The sequence below is a fragment of the Perna viridis genome, chromosome 3 (genome assembly GCF_037379345.1).
Source record: "Perna viridis isolate PV_CMFRI_1.1 ecotype Kerala chromosome 3, ASM3737934v1, whole genome shotgun sequence".
In the NCBI taxonomy this organism is placed as follows: domain Eukaryota; kingdom Metazoa; phylum Mollusca; class Bivalvia; order Mytilida; family Mytilidae; genus Perna; species Perna viridis.
In genome coordinates, this window is record NC_142447.1 from 8,352,650 (window position 1) to 8,375,923 (window position 23,274).

General features: G+C 37.1%; 1 protein-coding gene across 2 annotated transcripts; it reads left to right on the forward strand.

Moving 5' to 3' along the window:
- Positions 1 to 1,569: 1,569 nt before the first annotated feature.
- LOC148620884 (uncharacterized) lies at positions 1,570 to 23,141 on the forward strand. Of its 2 annotated transcripts, none has more exons than XM_088574731.1 (3): positions 1,570 to 1,703; positions 21,876 to 21,990; positions 22,921 to 23,141. In XM_088574731.1, exons 1-3 carry the CDS (start codon positions 1,604 to 1,606, stop codon positions 23,054 to 23,056), a joined length of 351 nt encoding a protein of 116 aa, XP_088430857.1. In that variant the 5' UTR covers positions 1,570 to 1,603; the 3' UTR covers positions 23,057 to 23,141. The 2 variants fall into 2 exon arrangements, 1 of the variants encoding a protein (XP_088430857.1); XR_015921027.1 differs by having other exon boundaries at positions 1,608 to 1,703; positions 21,872 to 21,990.
- Positions 23,142 to 23,274: the final 133 nt, after the last annotated feature.

Consider the following 23,274-nt stretch of genomic DNA (forward strand, 5'->3'; position numbering starts at 1 on the left):
TATTTCCCATACTCAGTTAAAATCCCGACTTAAAAACATTATACATCGTTGTTTTTTTTTCTCCAAAAAAGATGGTAAACCTAGATACAAAAATATAGTTCTTGGTAGAGATTCCTCATACTTTGTAAGAAATAATTCAAAATCCAAATATACAGAGGAAGATGTTTACAAAATGCTGGAATTTTTAATCGATAACATATTTGTCCAGTGTGGTGGACGTGTTTTTCAACAAACGGTCGGCATTCCAATGGGAACAAATTGTGCTCCTTTACTTGCTGACCTATTCCTTCACTCTTATGAGGCTGATTTTATAGCTGATCTGATCAGAAAGAAAGAATATCGTTTGGCTATATCCTCCAATCTCAGTTTCCGCTATATAGATGACGTATTATCTTTAAACAATCCTAATTTCGGGGATTTGATACATCGCATCTACCCAAAAGAACTTGAGATAAAGGATACTACAGACACTGTGAAGTCAGCCTCTTATCTTGACCTACTCTTAGAAATCGATGGTAAAGGAAAACTATTGACAAAACTTTACGACAAACGTGATGACTTTTCATTCAGAATTGTCAACTTTCCTTTCATCTGTGGCAACATCCCTTCAGCACCTGCGTATGGAGTGTTCATATCACAACTCATACGTTATGCCAGAGCTTGCCGAAACTACGACTTTTTGTATCGCACTAGAATTCTAACAAATAGGCTTCTGGAACAGGGTTATGTTGCTACAAGATTGAAGTCATCACTGCAGAAGTCCTATGGTCGTCATCATGAACTCGTGGATCGTTATGGTGCATCCATCTGCACCATGAAAACTGATTTATTCAACGGGTCATAGTTTTCCTTTCCTCGTTTGTCTACCCCGGACTTGACTTTTTATGAGCAACTCGGCGGGTGTTTCTAGAAAAGCAGAGGACGATTACCCTACCGGTGCACATGGTCCATGCTCCCAATTTTTAGTGGAGTCCGAGTTGCTCATTTGCTTTTGTTACTTTGTATGTATGATTTTAGTTACTGTATGTTCTTTCTTGTGTATGTCTGTTTTCCATGTCGGGTCATTGTCCCTGGATTACATTCTTTTGATTACCGCTATAACCTTGTTTCCCTTGATTACTCTTTTAAAATTTGATGTTTACACTTCTATTATTAGCAAAATATGGCTGATGTAACATGTTTGTGAAGGAAGGAAACGTGCATACATGTAGAATACTGTATAAAGAAGCATTCAGCAAAGTTTTCAGGAACATAAAAATTGCATTCTTTACAACTTGACTAAAATCATCTGGACAATTATTGTCCTAGAGTTTGATTTAGCAGACCCTTAAAACTATATCCCTACTATTTATGTTAAAATTTAGCTAAAGCTCGTACGGTTATAATTTTAGAAGAATCTATCTCTCAGTATGAGTAAAATATGTATTTACTGGATTCGCAGATTTTCAATATGATCATTAATCATTAACATTAACATTTATCCAAAGTCCTTTTTATATTCTAGATGAAGTCGAGCTTATGTAACAGATGTCAAATCTTGAGACTTAATCCTTTACAAATGAACTAAAATCCAGTGCTAAAATCTTAATATCTATATAGTAGAATGTCGAAAAGTCCCGTAATGGTGAAGAAAATTGTTTGTATTTTAATTATTGTGATGGCAAAGCCTTGTATTTCGTGGTGCATATATCAGCGCCCTTTAGGTAAGGCTTTCTTTGTTTTTTTTATATTGTTATTCATTTTTATGGTAAATGTTTTGTTGTTTATATTCACCAGGCTTGTAGTAGTTGTCATGAAAAAAATGAAAAAAACATGGCATAGCAAAATACAGCAAAATTTTAGAAATCTTGAAAAATCAAAGTACTGAAGTACTGAGTCAATGAAAGCCTTCATAGTTTGCTCTGTTCACATTTTAAATCATAAAAAATTGATTGTATAATATTCAAATAGGTAAAGTAATTTTTAAACCTCTGTTTCGAAAGAGAGTGGTATACAGGTTTACCCTTGTCCGTCTCCAGTTTTCCGTTACACTTTTTCCCGTCACAGTTTTCTAAGCAACTACTTATCAGAGCGGCTTGAAATTTCAAAACATTCTTCCCATAGGTATGCCATTTGTTAGTATTCATTTTCGAATAAATCGACAGAAACTTTTTGTTTACCGAGCACTTTGCTTATTTTAACATTATATTTCGTAAAGTTGAAATTTTCGTCGAACTTTCGCAGCAACTACTCATCAAAGCGGCTTGAGGTTTAACACAATATATTCGTACTTATGTATGTCATATGGTAGGATATATATATAGAAAATATATAGAAAAATTGTTAATTGTTGTGTGTTTATTTGACACAAACAGATAACAAAAAATTATAGGAATATAATTATTGAAACTGATTTTGATACTGTTTAAAAGTAACAAAGTATAATTAAGAGTTTTGTGCAGCATGTTCGTTGGTACATATACATGCCATACAATATCTATATTTTTTATGTTGCTCAAACTTAAGTAACATGACTTTAATCATGTTTTAAACAGCAAAAAAGACAAAACAACAGAAAAAAGCTTATTATAGTTTCTTATCTGTATACAATAAGGAAACTCAGTGCAAAGAAGACTACAATTATTGTACATTAATAACTTAAAACGTTTTTCCTAATTACAATATTTTATAAATTAAATCTGATTTTAGAATATAGAATAACTGAAATAATGCATGTACTTCAAAATATCGCATGTGATTATATGTTGATATTCTGTGAAAATGTATTTGAAAAAAAAAGAAATGGCACATTTGTTCAAAAGTATCAAATAACAGTACTATTTAGTGAAGTAGACATTTTTTTACAGAAGTAAACAATTATTTAAATGGTATATTATCAAACGAAGCCGGTTATATTCATATATGCTGCATCATATTTCAACAATTTAGCATTACGTTTTCGCAGAAATAATGTTACGTGTCTGCCTAAGAACCTTTGTTTAAGGCTACATCTTAGAATAATTTGGCAAATTAATAAAAACATGTAAAAATTTTACATGCTCATCTGGTGGAGGGTGACGCGAAGGTACATGTACTAATTAACGGTGGCCACATCTGTAGAAAAAAACTTAAGATAATCAAAACTTTTCGCCACTCATGCAGGATTTATGAAGAAAGAATGATGTCTACATTAGGGGATGCTTTTGTGAAGTTACCCATCTTTAAAAAATAGAAGCAACATTTCTCCTTAACCTGACAACCTTAACCTAATATATATATATATATCGGAAAAATTCCCAACGATGTTAGAACTGCCAAATTTGAGATGCAAATGTTTAGTCGTTCCCTCCGCGGGATTCGAATTCGCACCGCTGTGATATCTGTGGCAACACCGCCTGCACGAAGTCCAGCGCCTTAGGCCACTTATTATACTGACTTCTTAAATGAAATGAAAGATGCGGAATTTCTCTTGCATGCTGGCTTTGGTAAACTATGTATTTTATGGTTATTTTTAATCCTTTCCATTTCAAGTTTCACTCCTTTCCATTGACTATGGTCTGTGAAACTTGATTGCGGATGCTTGTGGGTGCTACTGTAAAATATGATATCGCTTAACGAAGCAAGATTTCGCGTGATGCCTAGGTCAATTTCAGCCATTGTCGTGGCTTCATTGACAAAAATATATTAAAATTTGGATATTTTTGCAAATTTTCGACAAAATATAGCAAAATTTATCAATTTAGATCGAAGATCAGATTTGGATATATCAGTCGCCAGATCCTTTAGATTTGTAAACTTAAGCCTGTTAGCACAGATCTGCAACTATCTCTTACACAGCCACAGGAAAATAGACCAATTTGGGATACCCCGCTAAGTCACCGACCATTTTTATTTTGAGGGAGGGGCTGGGATATTTTTGAAAAAAATGTATATTAATTTCACTTTGAAGAAAAATTAAAAAAAGATTTTTGATGTGACAAGAAAAAAATAAATTAAGTTCCAAATCGGTAAAAAAAAAATAATTTTGTATTCTGTTTTTTCATAAAAAAAAGTTTAGGAAGAAAAAAAATAGGCTAAAGAAAAGGGGGACAGGAATCTCATGTACATATAGTGAATGTATCATAAACTGTCATTCTACATGTTAAAGTATGTATAAAGAAGTATGTAACAAATGTCATTAATATCAACATTTTACGGTTTATAGTCGCAAAATTCATGATGTTATAATGAGCAACTAAATGGATATCAATATCCAGATACTTTTGTTTTATATTAATCCAGTATGTTAAGCTATTAAGAAGAGTGCACAAAAATACACGAACTACTACTAAACATTATAACCAATTTAGATTTTATCTCCATAAAAGAAAAGATAAGAATACCAGGCCTTCCGATTATTTCCTACTGTGGTACTCCAACGCATTACTTGCGCAGACTTCTTGACTAATTTTTGCTACCTATAGTTAAACACCACGGAACGTATGTACGAGACAGTTCGGAACTATTACAGTTTCTAAATAACAACAAATTTCCTGTGTACTTATAACATAACAATCATGTATACTAGCATGTTCAGTAATGAACTAATTAAGGCGGCCGAAAACACGCCTACTTTGAAGTGAAAAAAGACTATGCTATAGTTTTGAACAATGAGAACTTACTTCTAATATTAGAATTAGTTCTATTATATGATGTGCGATGGGGACAGTATGTAGCCCTGACATATGCCACATACAATGGGGACAGTATGTAGCCCTGACATATGCCGATAAAACTTTTCTCCCTTTAGACCGCCTCAAGGATTGTGAGCTGGAACGTGCGGACAGTATACCAAACCGGAAAAGCTGCCCACGCTGCAAGAGAAATGGAGTGCTTCAACCGTGGGACGAAGTTAGATGGAATCATCTGGAGCGGTCATACTATCATCAGGGTAACTTTACTGTACTCTAGACCACCAAACGAGGATGGTAACCATCAACATGGAGTATGAATCTAACTCAGCAAGAAGGCCAAATCATCACTCATCGAATGGAATCCTGTGAGTGAAAGAATTGTCGTGGCAAGATTTATGTCAAAGATATAAAAAGTAACAGTCATTCAATGCTACACTCCTACCAACGTAGCAGAGAAAGAAGATAAAGAGAAGTTTAACAACCAGCTCCAAGCTACCCTAGATAGAACACCACGGCACATCTCGATTGTAATGGGTGACATGAATGATCAAAGCTAGAAAAGATAACACAGGGAGAGAACTTATCATGGGGAAGGAAGGAATTTGTAACAATCAATTCAACAAAATGGAGAACTCTTTGCAGATTTATGCTCCAACAACGATCTGGTTATAGGAAGTACATTCCCTGACAAAGATATAAACAACCCGGGTGGGTATCTCCAGACATGAAAACTAGAAACCAGATAGACCACATTACAGTTGCCAGGAGATGGAAAAAGCATGACAGATGTTAGAGCTTATCGAGGTGCTGATATAGCATCCGATCATCAACTCGTGGTGGCTAAAATTAAGATCAAGATAGCCAGGGCAGGTAGACAATGTCAAATTAGAAGCAGAAAGCACAGCATAAGGAAGGGGCGCAGTAAACAAAACTATGGAAGAGAGAGTACAATCCATATATAACACCACATGCCAAGAAGAACTTTGATTTTCAAAGAAGAAATACAAGATATGGTTATCTTACGATACAATCGAGACAGCTAAGAAGTGTAGGTCTGTTAAGATACAACTTGACCAAGTCAAGACAGGATTGAAGAAAAAATAGTTGACGATGTAACACATACTTATCAGGAAAGAAGTAAAGAGAAAGACCAAACAGGATAAAAGAACCTGCATCAACGAATTCGCTTCAAAAGCAAAGAATGCTATGGCCAGAAATAACACCAAGACTGCGCACAACATCACATGCCAACTGGTAGAAAGACCAACAAATCCAAACCAGTGATAGACAAAGATGGCAATGTGATAACAAATCTAGATGGACCACTTTTAAATGGAGAAGATATACCAGATGTTCTTGATCTACCTCCTGGAGAAGAACTTGATGTGGATATTGGCCCAATCACAAAGGATGAAATCATAAAAGCTTTATTGAGAATCAGGACTGGAAAAGCCCCAGGACCAGTCCAAACTCCACCTGAGTTCTTGAAGACCAACCCAGAATTCACCTACAGCATCTTGATTCATTGATCAACTGTTGGGGTTAACGCCCGAGCAGCAATACATCAGCTATATATATCCAGGCGATGAACATGAAATGATGCTGAAATGAAAAATGGAACGGGACACAAGGATAATGGGGTCGAGAAATTTTTATTGCCACTTGAAATTGGGAGAGGTGGGTAGGGTTAGCAATTTAGACTTCTGTGGCGGAGCCAAATGGTTCTTACTCCGGTAGAATACCAAAGAAAGTTTCTTTAACGTTCAAGGAACGTGGCATCTTTCCTAACATGCTGCACCACTATGAATTTCCGTTTTATGGCCTGACAACCCCAGCATGTTAAATGCCAGGCAGAATGCCTTTAGCCGCCACCCCCCGCCAAAGTACTGAGCACTATTTAGTTGCCTTTGCAACAAGCTTAGAGCTGCTACGGGTCTACTCTTTTGACACCTGTCCGAGCCCTAAAGCATCTTGCATGAGCTGTTCGACAACATCTGGGAAACAGTGGAATTCCCTGAGCAGTGGAGTTTTGGTTACATCATTAAGGTTCCAAAAAAGGGCGTCCTGAGCAACTGCCAAAATTGGAGAGGAATTCAGCTACACTTGCGAGTAGTCCTAGCAAAATTCATTCTGGAAAGTATCAAGGCAGCAATAGATACGAACCTCCGTGATGAGCAAGCAGGATTACGATGCAGTAGATCATGTACTGACCAAATTGCATAGCCCATAGAATAGTAATCATCCCTCTACATCAACTTCGTGGACTTCAAAAAGGCCGACATAGATGATAGAAATACACTTTATATGTACTAGGACACTATGGAATCCCTATCGAATAGTAAAAATTATCCAAGGACTCTACAAAAACACCAAATGCCAAGTTATCCACACTCTCACCATCCTTCAGTGTACATACAGGAGTACGCCAAGGTTGTCTCCTGTCACCCCTTATCTTATCTGTAGCCATAGACTGAATTATGAGAACACTGCTGTTACTACCAAGAGGAATCCAATGGTCACTCATTACAATGTTAGAAGACCTTGAATGCAGATGATGTGAGCCTTCTATCCCACCAATTCCAGCACATACAACTGGACATCGGCCTTGTTCAAAACAGCTAAATCAACTGGTCTAGAGAGAAACACCAATAAAACAAAGTCACTCAGAGTTAACACACATAACACAGTAGCCACCATGCTAAATGGTGATTCCATTGAAGACGTTAACAACATCACCTACCTTGGCAGTGTCGTTTCAAAGAATGGAGTCGCCGATGTGGACATCAAGGCGAGACTTGGAAAAGCCATACTTTTTGTAACCCTAAGACCAATCTGGAGGAGCAGAAATATCAGCCTGAAACAAAACTCAGAATATACGAGACAAATGTCAAATCAGTTCGTTTGTATGGCTCGGAGACTTATAAACAGACACAGAAAACCAAACATGATCAACAGGTCTTCATAAACAAATGCCTCAGACAGATTCTACATATCGGATGGCCTGATAAATTATCAGAGCCATGGGAACATACCAACCAAACACCCATTACTGACACCATCAAGAGTCGTAAATGGAGATGGAAAGGCCACATACTAAGACACTCAGATAGCAACATCACCACACACTTTCGAGAGTGGAATCCGCAAGGCAAAAGAAGGGTAGATTGGCCATGCATAATTGATTGTGACGTGGGCTGCTTCCCTGCACGAGTCTTTTTTTTTTTGTGTGTGTGTGTGCTATCGCAGGGGAAACTTCCCGGCCTGCATGAGTCCCAGACTTTCTCGTGCTATCGCAGGGGAAACTTCCCGGCCTGCACGAGTCCCAGACTTTCTCGTGCTATCGCAGGGGAAGCTTCTTGGACTGCACGAGTCCCTGACTTTTTCTTGCTTTGTTATGTTTTATAAAAAAAAGAAGCAGCTCCTTGTCCAATTCCTGGCCACAGACAAGGCATTGTATTGTTTAGGCTAAGTAAATTCCATCCAACCCTCACCAACAATATGGGGTAGTTGGCAGGATTTTATTTTTTTTATTTTTTACTCCTTACTACATGTTTGCTAGCCTAATTTTAGCTATTTGATGTTTAGACATATTCTAAATCCATAACATCAGTTTCAGAGAAGAGACATTACTTTGGTCAACAAGCATTGAAAGTTTGTATGTTATAAGGCCTAAATACAAGAAGCTGACTTGAACAAAAATCCTTTTTTTAAGGATTGTCATTTTTTAGGGGCGGGAGGGGATGCAGATCTACTATTTTATTTTATTTAGTCTTAATAAGAATAAAATATCTCATTGAACTGAATCTTTACTTTTATATGCCCTCCTTTGATATTTATATAAATTTTTCCATTTATTGTTTATCGTAACGTTAACTGGCAAAACAAAATCTGCGTTATTCCTGAGAAAAAAATATTATTATTCATTTGCTATTAAAAAAAAATAAAATAATTTTACGAAGAGTAGAAAAAACTATTTAGCAATATTGAAAAAGCATTTACCCGAATAAACTTGTCGTTTCCTTTTCAATATTCTATTGTCTAAATATTAGATGCACAATAAGCTAGTTTATGTAAGTAGTCATAAGACTTGGAAAGGCCAACTACATGTTTGTTTTTCAATCATGCAGGATGTCGGAGAGTTTTGTATTCATTCATGCATCTATGTGTTCAAAGTAAACCGACATCGAACCTAAATATTACGCATACTGGCGGTCTGTTATGATGCCATGCGATTTTTTGTGTCATATTTTAAAGATAAATTGAATTGTCAATCATTACAAGGATTTAATATAGCAATTTTACATATTATAATAATAAGTATGTTGCGTGTATCGATTTACTGTGAGATTATCCATATAGTGACGATGAATATTTGACGATTAGCAACTTTTAAGACTTCAGTCTATCTCATTTTGCAATTTGACAAATATTTAAGTCGTAAAAATTCAAACAATGGATATAAATTGATTCAGTACATGTGTAGACTGATTTTTTATGCATAATTGGACATATTTCATAACTGAAACACTTTTATTTATCGTCTCTTTGAGTTGAAACATTCTTGACTACGCCAGTATAAAGTAATAAAGGCTTTAAATCACTACACGAAATGTAAACAAACTTTACTAATGGTACCAGTATCGTATTGCATATCCCTGAGCAGGTGTACGTCAAAACATGGATGCTATAAAAATATAGTGCATTTTCCTTTTGCCTCTCTACAAACTAATATTTTGTCAAAAGATATGAACAATGACTTATAAAATAGAGCAAACATCACACTGTAAGATGAAGAACTTTTTTAAAAGAAAATCTAACATAATATCATAAAAATGTTCCACTGAAAAGGTTGGTTTGGTGAGTGCAAAACGAAAGTGAAAGTAGGGAAAATGGCTATTTATAGTTCGAGACTACTTTTCTGTCCGATCTTCGTGGACTCACCCTATTTTCTTTGCGGGAAATTATTTTTTCACATGTCCTTAGAAATGCTACATAAGTGAAAGTTTTATTGAATCAATTTACATATATTTTAAAAATCCTAAAATTATGCACTTCACTATAGAAGTCTATGGGAAAATTAATACGATACTGAGACCTAATCAAAGGGGCGACATAGAAAAGGGGGAAGAAACGAGCAGAAATATTGTTATAGTCAATGTCGCAATCGTCCCTAAATAAAATCGTCCCAAGACAACCTTGCCACAAATGACTATTGTATGGCGCTACCACTTTTCAGTCTTTTTTAATCAAAGTAATTTTTAACCAGACTTTCCTAAGTCAATAAACAAAAAGAAAGTATTTGATCGACAGTCTAAAACATTACAGTCAAAATGTAACATAGTCGTCAAACTTCTTCGGACGACTGCGGCTCCGAACGGGTCGACTGGATTCGACACTAGAATTGTCCTGAACTGATTCGACATCATCTTGTACCACGTCGTGTTCTGGTTGTCCATTAACATCATGCACGGTATCACCATCCAACGCAATCGGAGTCGGTTCAGGAGGAGTAGATATAGCTTGAGGTATCTGCGGCAACTCAGGCGGAGAAGTATTGTTGTAGCTATCGTGAACCATTTCATCGTCTGAATATGAATTGTCAGATTGTACATTGCTCGGTAAAGACGAAAGTTCGTAAGCAGGTGGAACCTTATAACAGTCTGAACATTTAACTCGGTACGACGTCTTTCTGAGTTGTGCCCCTATAAATTTTCTGATGTTGCACCATGGTTCGTCAACGGAGGTGACCAAATATCGATCACGGGATTTTGTCTTGTTAAAGTTACAACGTAAAAATACAATGTCACCAATGTCTAACTTATTGCTTTCGGGAACAGCACCAGAATGGCATTTTGACTTTTCACTGCTCAGATGATTTTTCATTCTTGTCATATTGAGAGTTTATCAATTCTCGGTTGCATATCGGCAGTTGGTCGTTGCTAAACTGATCTCGTTGCATCCACATTTCTCGGGCTGACAAACCACGGTTCCTGATTCGTGTGTTTAAGCGGGCTGTTACTAGTGACGAAGCAAGCGGAGTAAGAATTCCATTTGACGGATCTGATCTACGAATCTCGTCTTCAAGCTCCTGGACGGCCTTTTCGGCTACTGGATTTTTGTTAACGTTTTTGGGACGACCCAACTCAATTGATATACGATGACGAGTTAATATTTCGTCCTTCAGAAGAGACTTAAATCCTGGTGCACAATCTGTACGAATCACGGCGAATGGGCCTTCAAGTGGGTGAACTTCCGCTAATAGTTGTAGAATCGAATCTCGTAAATCTTAATGTCTTTCGGTTTCTATGAGTTTTGTAAAAGTATATGAGGTCACACATTCTCGAATAACAAATATAGGTTGTCGCTCTCGTTTTAAGACGTCAGCCGCGTAACTACTTCCAATTGTTTCTGGAGGGTCACACGTGGTTTGTTCTTCTCGGAATTTTCGTGTTTTGAGGAGTGCCGCATATTGATAACAACCTTGTTTAACATGCTCTATAGCTTTGTCCATGTCGAGAGCGAAGAAATAGCGACCAACAACGGTTTTCATCTGGTGAATAGATGGATGATCTAACTTAATATGGATTGACGTAAGAAGTCCGTCTAATACTTGACGAGGAACAACAATTCGTTCCCGATGAGGAGCAAACGGAAGCTCTTTCTCGGCAATTAGAAGACCATCTTTACCTAACGAAGTAACTCCAAGATAACGATTCACATCTTTTACGTTGGTGAGTTTTTTCGACGGTCTCGTTCCTCGTTCCGAATACTCAGACTGAATACTTATCCATGCAGAACGACTAGTGAATGGCAGGTGCGCTTTACCTTCGAGAATATCGTTCGTAGTCACGTGATTTACGGTTGCCTGTTCGCACAAGTGAATGAAATTGCAAATTTGACAGTCCGGATTGTTGCATTCAGGGGCGTTTCGGCTAACAAAATCGGACGGTAATATTGATGCACCACTGACATGACGAATCGATACCTGAAAACGACTTGCGGTAGACAAAAATGTCAGCACTCTTGGACTAGACGAGAATTCACTTCTGCTTAATTTCTCATACGCTTGAACGCAAGGCTCGCTATCGGTAAGAACGCAAGTAGGTAATTTGGCTTGGATGATATATTGAAATGTTTTATAGAAGCTGCTATAGACAACGCCTCAATTTCACATGGTAGCCATTTTTGTTGATTCTGACGAAGTTTGCGCTGAAGAAACCACCTAGAATAAGCTTGTTATCACGATTGACGTATAAAGTTGCACCGAGCCCACCTTTACGTAAAGCACCGTCAGTCACAATCCACAGCTGTTCTTCTGAACGGGGTAAAGTGATGGATTTGTTTGAAACTAAGGCTTTCTGAGCGTCCTTGAATGCGACAGATAAATTATCGTCCCAATCGATGCTTTCTTTGGAATCATTTCCGGCGATCGCATTTTCGAGAGGTGATAGGATGCTAGATGTATTCTGTATCACACGTGACTTTGTATGCTCCGATGAATGATCTCATAGCGGTAACAGTTTTCGGAGGTTGACAAGAAGCAAGGGTAGTGATACGATGCGGGCTAGCTCTGAGAGTGCCGGATTCCCATATACATCCCAAGATTGTAGCTTGCTTTGGAGCAATGATAGTTTTTGATGCCGACAAATTCAAATTGCATTTATCCAAGGCTTGAAGTACACGTTCAAAGTTCGCAAGTAACTCAGAAGGGGTGTTTCCTCCGCAGTACAAGTCGTCGGCGATTTTTGCTACGACACCTTCTTGCACTAAGTGACCAAGCACACGACAGGTTAGCTCCTCTAACACAGTCTCTGAACCAGGCATATCCATTGCGGACCTGGCGTACACTCTAACCCATTTAAACGGTGTCGCAACGCTACAGTATTTCATGGAGTCCTTTGAGAGCGGAATTTGGTAGAACGATTTGGTTAGATCGGTAATAGCGATATACTTCCACTGAGCTATTTGTCGTAAAGTCGAATCTACATCCGGCATTAAAGTTGGCTGAGGCTTACTGTAGCGGCCTACGTCGGCAAAAGCAGTAACGAGACGGAAACCTCCACTCGGCTTCTTGACTAAGAAAGACAGATTCAAATATTCAACATTAATGTCAATGTCCTCAGGTCGTTTGAATACGCCGATTTCTTCCAGTTCACCGAATTTATCTTGCAAGATGTCGAGTTGATTTTTTGAGTATTGAGGAAGACGGCCCTTCCTTTGAGGTGGTTGAACAGGACCCATATTCACTTCGGCCTCCAAAGGACCAGCGGCACCGTTGTAACTTTTGAACTTTGGATCGAACACATTGTCATACGTTTTAACTAATGTCTTAAATTTATCCTTCAGTTCACTCGGTAGTATACTATCGGGGTCTACGCGAACAATGTCTGAATGAAGCTGATTAACCGAATTGGGTGGCGTTTTTTGTTGCTTGACTGGAAGTCGATTCAGAAGACTACGTAGAAAGCACGAATCTGACAAAGGTGGTCATTTCGCTTTAATACGAGTGGTTCATCAGTTAAATTCGGTATGCGTACACTGTGGTTCACACTGTAAAGAAGTGTAGGTTTCGGCCATAATTCATCGAATTTAGAGTTCAAATGAGGCTCAACACAGTACATATCATCAGGAGAGGACGTATCGGCAGGTAAGTCAATGTCAATAAAGTCCCCAGGCCACAATGTAGTCTCGGTAGTAGCACGAGCGATATGAGCTCTTTGAATAGCATGACTGGTGGACTTGTCATTAGATGTACCATACGTGTAAACAGAAGTGTCCCCGATCGTGACTTGTCGACGTGACGGTCGCGTTCCAACATCATTCTTTTCCATGAATGGAATTCCAGCTAAGACATCCGACTCTAAGTTCTCTACAACTAGTCCTTCGAAATAGAGCGTATGATTGTCTCGTGTGAAAGTAAGCCTCGTTTCGCCAACTATTGACAAGGGAGATGAACCATCGGCTTGACGAGCTGATTGAGATGACTTTGTGATTTTGAGCGTTCAGAAGGGCGGCTGTTGACGTACGTATCATGTTACCAGTAGCACCGCTATCAATGGTTAACCGCATGGGAATGTGTCCATAAAAGGTATCTAAGTACGGTGACTGACAAATCTGAACTCGTTTGGAAGACACAGTGTTGGCTGCATGAACGACAGAGTCCGTTTCAAACGTATCATTATTATCGCTATCGTGATCTGTGATGTCGGATATTGCTCTTGCTTTTGCTAAAAATCTACGGTCGTTCGCGGGCAAATACATACATTTACTCAAAAAATGTTTATCAGGGCGACCCGCTGTCTTGCAAAGAGGACATGATTTCTGATTTGAAGAAGGAGTACTAGTCGTAGGAGGTTTAGAGTTCGGATAGCATTGAACAGCAGCACGCATCGCCTTAGCATCATCGGACGTTCGAAGCTCGTCAAGGAGTGTATCAAGGGCCTGTGATATTTCAGGTTTGATAGATGCAAGTGTACGAGTACGCAGTTCGGTTCCATACCTTTGTTTCACAAGTTTTGGTAAGTCAGGATTGATTAATCGAAGCCAGGTCAATACCACTAATTTCCAACAGTCGGCAAAAGCTCTTCATCGTCATCGACGGCCTCGCCATTGTGTGTGATACCCATATCTTTACGAAGTACATTGTCCTCGATAAAAGCATTTAATCTTTGATATAGATCTTCGGGACGTTAACCAGGTTCATATCGGATAGCATCAAAGTCAATGAAATGTGCACCTGTACTTTGGAAACCGTAATGGAGGCGTATAGTTTGCCATATACTGTCTATTGAGGTTGAATTTTTAACAATTGTGTTACGAGAAATGATGGGACAATAATTCGCTATCTGACCAAACATTAACTCAAGCATACTGACTTTCTGTTCTCTGGTACGTCTGTTGGCCTCTTCCACTTCTTCGCCGTCATTTGCGAATCCTCTGTGCGGTGAATTTCTAGTTTTCTTTTCCCATTTAGATCCAGACACAAGAAACGGAGCAAAGTTTTTGTCCAAAGATAATGTGTACGTTAGGTTTTGCTTCCAGTTTTCAAATGTATTCACTGTCTCTGTTTTCGTCCAACACCACTGTTTTGGTGCATGGCCGTTTGCCATTGTAAATGTTTGTTTCACTGTGTTAACAGTATAAATGATTATACAGAGTGACTTCTGAGATCCTTCGGATTAGCGTGGAAACGAATCGTCGCTGCCACCACGCCAGTATAAAGTAATAAAGGCTTTAAATCACTACACGAAATGTAAACAAACTTTACTAATCAAAGGGGAGACATAGAGGTACCAGTATCGTATTGCATATCCCTGAGCGGGTGTACGTCAAAACATGGATGCTATAAAAATATAGTGCATTTTCTTTTTGCCTCTCTACAACAGGCCCGTAAATTGTATGTAGGCATGAAGGCAACTGCCTCCTATTGCAAATTTCCAAAAAAAAAATAGTCAAGAAAAAAAAAATAAAAAGGTAGAAAGGAAAGGAGATAAAAGGACGAAAAAAGTTCAATAATACATCTCATATTGGTGTGTGCATGAGTAATCAGTTACCCTGAATAACGCTAATGGTACATAATTATCTATTTTTCGGGCAATAACGCGGTAAATTTTGGAGTCGAATAACGGTAAATGGTAAAATCTGTGCCAATATTACGCTTACGGTAGCTAAAAAGTCAAAATAATGCTAACAATAAAACCCCATCCGCAGCCTCTTATATCATCCATACTGTAACACGAGTTTAAAGTCGGCAATCGTTTGATGTTACTTGACTTCTTTTGATGTAAGTTTCCGAGCATGGACCTTTCGCAAACCGACAGAAAATCAATAAAACGCATTGCTTTGAAGTTCCGTGAGAGGACGCCGAGATGATACGGTGACTTAATGTCATACCATAGTATGAAGGCATGTCTTGGTACAAGAGCCGCTGAATTTCAGTTGCAGTTGCTATTTTGTCATACATCGCAGCCATTGCAGAGTTCAGTAAATAAATCATTGCCAACATGTAAGTATTTTCAAACCAAAAAAATGTGTCGCAATTATACTCTTACAATTACACTCTTTTTTGTTAAAAATCCTTACTTTACCCATCTGAATATGACAGTTTTACATTTACACATCCTGGAATAAAATTATTTATCATTGTCAATGTACTGATCTGTATACTGATAGAACCAAGTGTTTGTCAGTCCGTCTAAAAAGTTCAGTATGAATTCATTTGCGTTGTGATAACGATGTATAAAATCATAATTGGAAAAACTTTTTCCAATCCTCTTTTACGAATATGCTGGTAGAAAATAAAGGATATGGGTATATCATATATACATTTTGTAAAAGTAGACAACAACTCTTTCGGATAAACATGCAAATTAAAACCACACATTTTTCTTTTACAATGGCGACGATACCGTCCGTGCGTCTTGATCGGGAGGGGGTTAACCCCCAAACGTGAAAAAAAGCCAATTCTTTGATATACTAGAAATACAATGTCATTGACTGTTAGTCCTATACGAGTGGGTTAAGTGATTTTTCATATATATTTTCAGGTCGAAACGTCAAAAAAGTGAACAAGCCAGTCTGCAATCGTTCGGCTTCAAAGTAATTAGGAAAGAAAATGTCGAGACATCAAGAGTCGATGCTGGTGAAATGTCCGAGGCGTCAAACACAGGAACAGAAATGTCAGAAATTAGTTTTGATGATAAAGCACAGGACGATGAGGATGAACCTGCATGTTCCAAATCTACTGAAATGACATCTATATCTGGCACTGATGAGAGTGATCCTACTTCACCAACATCTGGCATAGATGAAATTGACCCTACTAACTTCAATAAACGTTCTTTATCGGATGACGATAGAATCAAACTCATCAAGATTAAATGGAATCCTCCAAATAGTTCCTACAAATTTCAAAAAAACCATCAGGGACGTCGGTACAATAAATCATGGGAAAGTGATTATCCGTGGCTTCGATATTCACCTGCACTCGACGGCGCTTTTTGCTCCGTTTGCATAGCATTTCAGGATAACCCTGGTGAAACTCAGCGTTATGCAGAATTTGTAACAGAGCCATTCAAAGATTGGAAGAATACTACAGGGTCGGAGAGAGGTCGACTTTCGAATCATTCAAAGAGTGAACGACATCAGAAATGCCTTGAAAAAACAAATCTATTACTTTCAGTCTCGGATCAAACGAAGCCATCCATTGTTCAGTCTATTAGTAAGGCCTATAGTGACAAAGTAGAAAAGAATCGGGCAAAACTACTTTCTCTGATAGACGTAATTATTACTTTAGCAAAACGTAACATTGCCTTTCGTGGGTCCTGGAACAAGGACACTTCAGAAGAAGATGGGAATTTCATGTTCTTCATACATTGGAAATCTAATTTCGACAAAGTATTAAAAGAACATTTAGAACTGGAGAGGTCGTATGGCAAATATTTGTCACCAATGGCCCAAAATGAATTGATTCAATGTTGTGAACTGGAAATTAGATCTCAAATCGTTACAAGATGTAATAAGTCGGACTTCTTCAGTGTTATGGCAGATGAATGTGCTGACTGTGCGAACCAAGCACAACTCTCAATTTGTGTTCGTTATTGTTATACCGAAAACGATACATGCTTTGTTACAGAAGATTTCTGTGGATTTGTGGAGCTCGTGAAAACAGACGCAGAGACAATATCGACGTCCATTCTGAATAAACTTCGTGAATGGGGATTCGACCTTACACGCCTCAGAGGTCAGGGATACCACGGGTGTTCGACGATGTCCGGGGAGGTATCAGGTGTTAAAACAAGGATAATGGAAGAAATCCCGCAGGCGAAATATTTTGTGCATTGCCGATCTCATTGCCTTAACCTCGTAGTGGTGAACAGTTGCCAATCAGTCGTTGTAGTCAGAAATTTCATGGCAATTTTAGGCAAAATAACTTGGTTCATAAGTGCCTCTAGTAAACGCAAAAATATAATGAAGTCCATAATGAAAGATGAAGGACAATCTGATGTCAAATTTGATTTGATATATGATCAGGAAGAAGGACTTTTCAGTCAAGGAAAACGTCTGTTGCCCACTCTTGCAGAAACTCGGTGGACATCAAGAACTGACACTTTAACATGGTTACCTAACAACTATGACAAGGTTCTAGATATCCTGGATGAAATTCAAAGCCAGACAGTGGGAAATTCGGATGCGACGTCATACAAGATGACCTTTCTTAGTTTTGAAATAGTAGTTGTTGCAGTTGTAACTCAGTTCTTGCTTGGCTACTTGAGACCTTTGTCAATTGAACTACAATCTGAGAAATGCGATTTAGTTGAAGCACATGTTCAAGCACGAAATTTGTCTGCAGTCTTTTTAGAGATACGTGAAAATGCCGATAATGCATTCAGTAGTCTTTTTGCACGAGCCTCCAAAATCGCAGATGATAATGAAATCACAATAAGCAAGCCAAGGACATCGGGGCGGCAACGACACAGGGCCAATGCTGAGGCTGTAACCGTAGAACAGCATTTCAGAATCAATGTATTCCTACCACTAATTGACCATATAATCAAACATCTAAACGACAGATTTCCTGGTAGCATTAAGCCAATGCCCTATGGATTTTATCTTTTACCTTGTAACTTTCAAAAGCTTACGGATGAAGTGATAGAATCTATAACCAAGGAATACAACAACGATATCCCACATCCCGACGACCTCCCGCAGGAGATACACAGATGGAAAACGTTGTCAGACATTCAAGGATTAGGTTCCAAGTGTTCCCTAGATGAAATTTTGAAACATACGCAGTTCTATCCGAACATTAAAACAATTTTCCTTCTTCTGTTGGCATTGCCCGTTGGATCATGTAGTTGCGAAAGATCGTTTTCCGCACTAAGACGTTTAAAAACTTGGAACCGTTCAACAATGACGGAAGCTCGTTTGTGCGGTCTATCCATGATTTACATTCATAGGGATGATAGTGTTGGCAAAATTGATCCTCTTGAAGTTCTCAAGAGATGGGACTCTTCTGGACACAGGAAAATCTTTCTAGCATTTGAAAAAGAATAATTTCAAAGCATTTATTTGAATATTTAGTGCCCAATTTACCCTTATGTCTGATCTATACAGAAATAATGGTTTGGTTGCCCTTTCGCCCAGTCCCTTCGTCCATAACATGTTCGAACGAGTGCCTATTATAGATGCCAAAATATTTATTAATATAAAAACGGGTTATAGTATGATGAATGCGCGGTAAAGGGTAGCTTACGTGGAAATATTTTAAAGTTTTCTTAGATTATGGTGGGTTTGTTAGGTTTTGTATGCAACACCAGATTAGCACCTCAGAAATGGCCAGAAAGCAGGATTTCGCATCAAAATGTGCTCAGCTTCTGGGGGCTAGGCGCCCCCCAGACCCCCGCCTCCTATTAAATCCAAATCAATTTACGGCCCTGCTACAAACTAATGTTTTGTCAAAAGATATGAACAATGACTTAAAAAATAGAGCAAACATCACACTGTAAGATGAAGAACTTTTTTTAAAGAAAATCTAACATAATATCATAAAAATGTTCCACTGAAAAGGTTGGTTTGGTGAGTGCAAAACGAAAGTAAAAGTAGGGGAAATGGCTATTTATAGTTCAAGACTACTTTTCTGTCCAATCTTCGTGGACTCACCCTATTTTCTTTGCGGGAAATTATTTTAGAAATGCTACATAAGTGAAAGTTTTATTGAATCAATTTACATATTTTTTTAAAAAATCCTAAAAATATGCACTTCACTATAGAAGTCTATGGGAAAATTAATGGTACCAGTATCGTATTGCATATCCCTGAGCAGGTGTACGTCAAAACATGGATGCTATAAAAATATAGTGCATTTTCTTTCTGCCTCTCTACAAACTAATATTTTGTCAAAAGATATGAACAATGACTTATAAAATAGAGCAAACATCACACTGTAAGATGAAGAACTTTTTTAAAAGAAAATCTAACATCATATCATAAAAATGTTCCACTGAAAAGGTTGGTTTGGTGAGTGCAAAACGAAAGTGAAAGTAGGGAAAATGGCTATTTATAGTTCGAGACTACTTTTCTGTCCGATCTTCGTGGACTCACCCTATTTTCTTCGCGGGAAATTATTTTTTCACATGTCCTTAGAAATGCTACATAAGTGAAAGTTTTATTGAATCAATTTACATATTTTTTAAAAAATCCTAAAAATATGCACTTCACTATAGAAGTCTATGGGAAAATTAATACGATACTGAGACCTAGTAAGCCAGTTTTTCAAGTAAAGTTGGATATTCAGCAAGTGGTCTTTACCAGCTGAAAAAGTAGTACCCCAATGCAGGTAACACTTTTAAGATGAATTAGCCAACTTTTGAACCTGATTTTTTATGGTAGCTCTGGTTTTTTGCATTTATGGTTAATCTTTACCAAATTTGGAAATGCATTTTGTTTTCATGAATTTGTATAATATCAGTTCAATAAAATTATTATCTTGACTGTTTATGATGAGCATATCTATATTCATGTAACCTAAAGCAAGTAATACTCCTGCATAAAGGATAGTTTTCAAGTTACAACACATTTTAAGTATGTGGTTAGGACTTGAAAATAGTCATTTTCCATACATTGCCTCTTATATATGAAAAAATGAATATTTTTTTTATTTTTTGTTTTTCTTTCAAATAAATAGCTAAATTGAGTTGCCATATAACTGTGTGGTTGATTTAAACACAGAAATGTCACAAAAGTCAACAGCCAGTTTTTTAGTGGGCTTTTTTTAGTGGTTCAAATGGACAGATTCTAATGCGGCAAGAAAAATAAAGGTGTTTTTTCATATAAAAACTGAATTTTTTCAAAAAGTATCTAAAGCAGACAGTTGTTATTATTATATTTATATCAATAAACTATTTTTCTTGCATCATAGCTATCTGTTTTAAAGAAAAAGTCCTTTTCCTGTCATATTGAGGTCCTTTTGTATCTGCCTGGGGTACCAAAATGGCTTAAAATCTGTATTTTCTGCATATGAAAAGCTATATTTTTTTAAAACTATGATATTGGTATAATTTTTTTTGGATTTATTATAATTGAAATGACCATATCTATAGTTTAAAACAGTTGGTTGTACCAGTCATTATACTTTACTTGAAACAAGAGGCTCCCTTGAGTTAAAGACAAAAACGGAGGTTCGAATATTAATATTTCCATATATGGAAGTCACAAGTGGGGATTAAATAATGATTTGGAACTCATAGTACAGCTCATGTATCTACCATGTCAGAATAAACCACAAATTTGCTTAGTTTGACTAATGAAGCAGCTTTTTATCAAAAGTAATATTTTCTGGCTAACACTGAGATATTAGTCTCATGCCTGGAATAAGGTACCTATATAAAAATTTTAATAGAAAACTCATGTTTATAGCAGGGCAATGATGTTCTGAATTTTCAGTATGAAAATGAATACTCTAGCAGAAAAACAACAACTTTTATGATTATATTGAAATGTTTATTAGTAATAGGTACCAGTATCGTATTGCATATCCCTGAGCAGGTGTACGTCAAAACATGGATGCTATAAAAATATAGTGCATTTTCTTTCTGCCTCTCTACAAACTAATATTTTGTCAAAAGATATGAACAATGACTTATAAAATAGAGCAAACATCACACTGTAAGATGAAGAACTTTTTTAAAAGAAAATCTAACATCATATCATAAAAATGTTCCACTGAAAAGGTTGGTTTGGTGAGTGCAAAACGAAAGTGAAAGTAGGGAAAATGGCTATTTATAGTTCGAGACTACTTTTCTGTCCGATCTTCGTGGACTCACCCTATTTTCTTTGCGGGAAATTATTTTTTCACATGTCCTTAGAAATGCTACATAAGTGAAAGTTTTATTGAATCAATTTACATATTTTTTAAAAAATCCTAAAAATATGCACTTCACTATAGAAGTCTATGGGAAAATTAATACGATACTGAGACCTAATATGATACTGAGACCGAGAACAGATAGAACAGGGGGAAGAAACGAGCAGAAATATTGTTATAGTCAATGTTGCAATCGTCCCAAGACAAACTTGCCACAAATGACTATTGTATGGCACTAAGTGTATTTACACATTTTCTTATCTCTATTCGCAACATTCCTACTCAAAGTTAAGTCTTTAATATCCAGAAAAAATGAAGCATCGAATTCTTTTTTTTATATTTTTTATTTTACAAGGCAGTTAGATATCCCTTTGGATGCTATTACAACGGTGCCCACATTGCTAATGAAAAGACGAAGATCTTAAACTGCATGAGTTGTAACTGTTGGCGGAATGGCATTCTCCGGTGTTGTCCGTAAGTAGCCGAAGAACGAGGTGATACTTTTCGTCCGTAAGTAGCCGAATTCAGATTGAGACAATTCGTTCGGCGGTAAAGATTTTTCATCTATTTATCTATAGTTTGTGTACAATTACCACTTAAGATGTGCTCAAATAAAATTAAAAACAATTTCATTTCAACTATGTAAATGTATGGAAGTTGGAATGATGCATGTATGTACAGGCACATGGGTTCGTTCCCACTGTCAAATACGCTGCCCGACTAGTATATATTTTACATGAAAAGGGTGATCCCAGATTCGGGGTGCCTCTCTTTAAGTCATTCTGCAAGTTTGATAGTGGGAGCAAACCCCCTGTGATATAGACGTTCTTGTTTACTCACTAATATCCATATTAAGAACCCTTAATGACTTGGCGCTATTTTGCGACACCAACCAAGCCTTCCACAATTCTGGACTATCAACAAAAAAACTGAATTTCGAATTGATGGGTTCATGATACTCCATCTACAGCTTGCTCACAACAATTACAAAATCTATTGCATTATACATCTAGTAGCACTGATAATAAAGAAGTTACATTCTTTTCATTGCTGACTGATATTTTAAACAACAGCAAAAAAGTTTTATATGGGCAGTACTCAGACTGATGCTTTTACAGCGAGTAAATTAGTTAACTGACAATCATTGGATGAACTTAGAGTTTATTCTTGGTTTTTGAGAAAGTGGTTTTAAACATTTTGTTTGATATAAAGTTTAAATCTACTTTTCAATTGTCAAATCAACTATAGCAACTAAGGTAATGGTTATTTAATCCAGGGAAGACAAACTCTACACTTTGAAGTTAACTACATCACTCGCTGTAAATAACGGACATATTAAGTTAACTACATCACTCGCTGTAAATAACGGGCATAATAAGTAAACTTTTTATGTTTTGATTTTAGAATAGGTGGTTTCTATGACAAAAAGAAGTGTAGATCATCAGAAAGAAGACGAATTGTGGAGGAAATGAGACCACTAGAAAACATAGTACATCATGGTGCAGGTTATGAGATAAAAAGCCTTCATGGGAAATATTAACGTGTGACTTTTGGAAGTAGCAAATATAGACTTGTTATATACGGCAGTTAAAATCAAAAATAAATATTATAAAATACGGATGCCACGACTGTGTTCTTTTACAGTTAAATACAGAATTTAGTTTAGAGTAACTACATGTATCTTATGTCCAGGATATCAGAAAAAAAAAATTCAGCTATATTGACGAGGGACACACCATGGTTTGATTTTTATTAAAA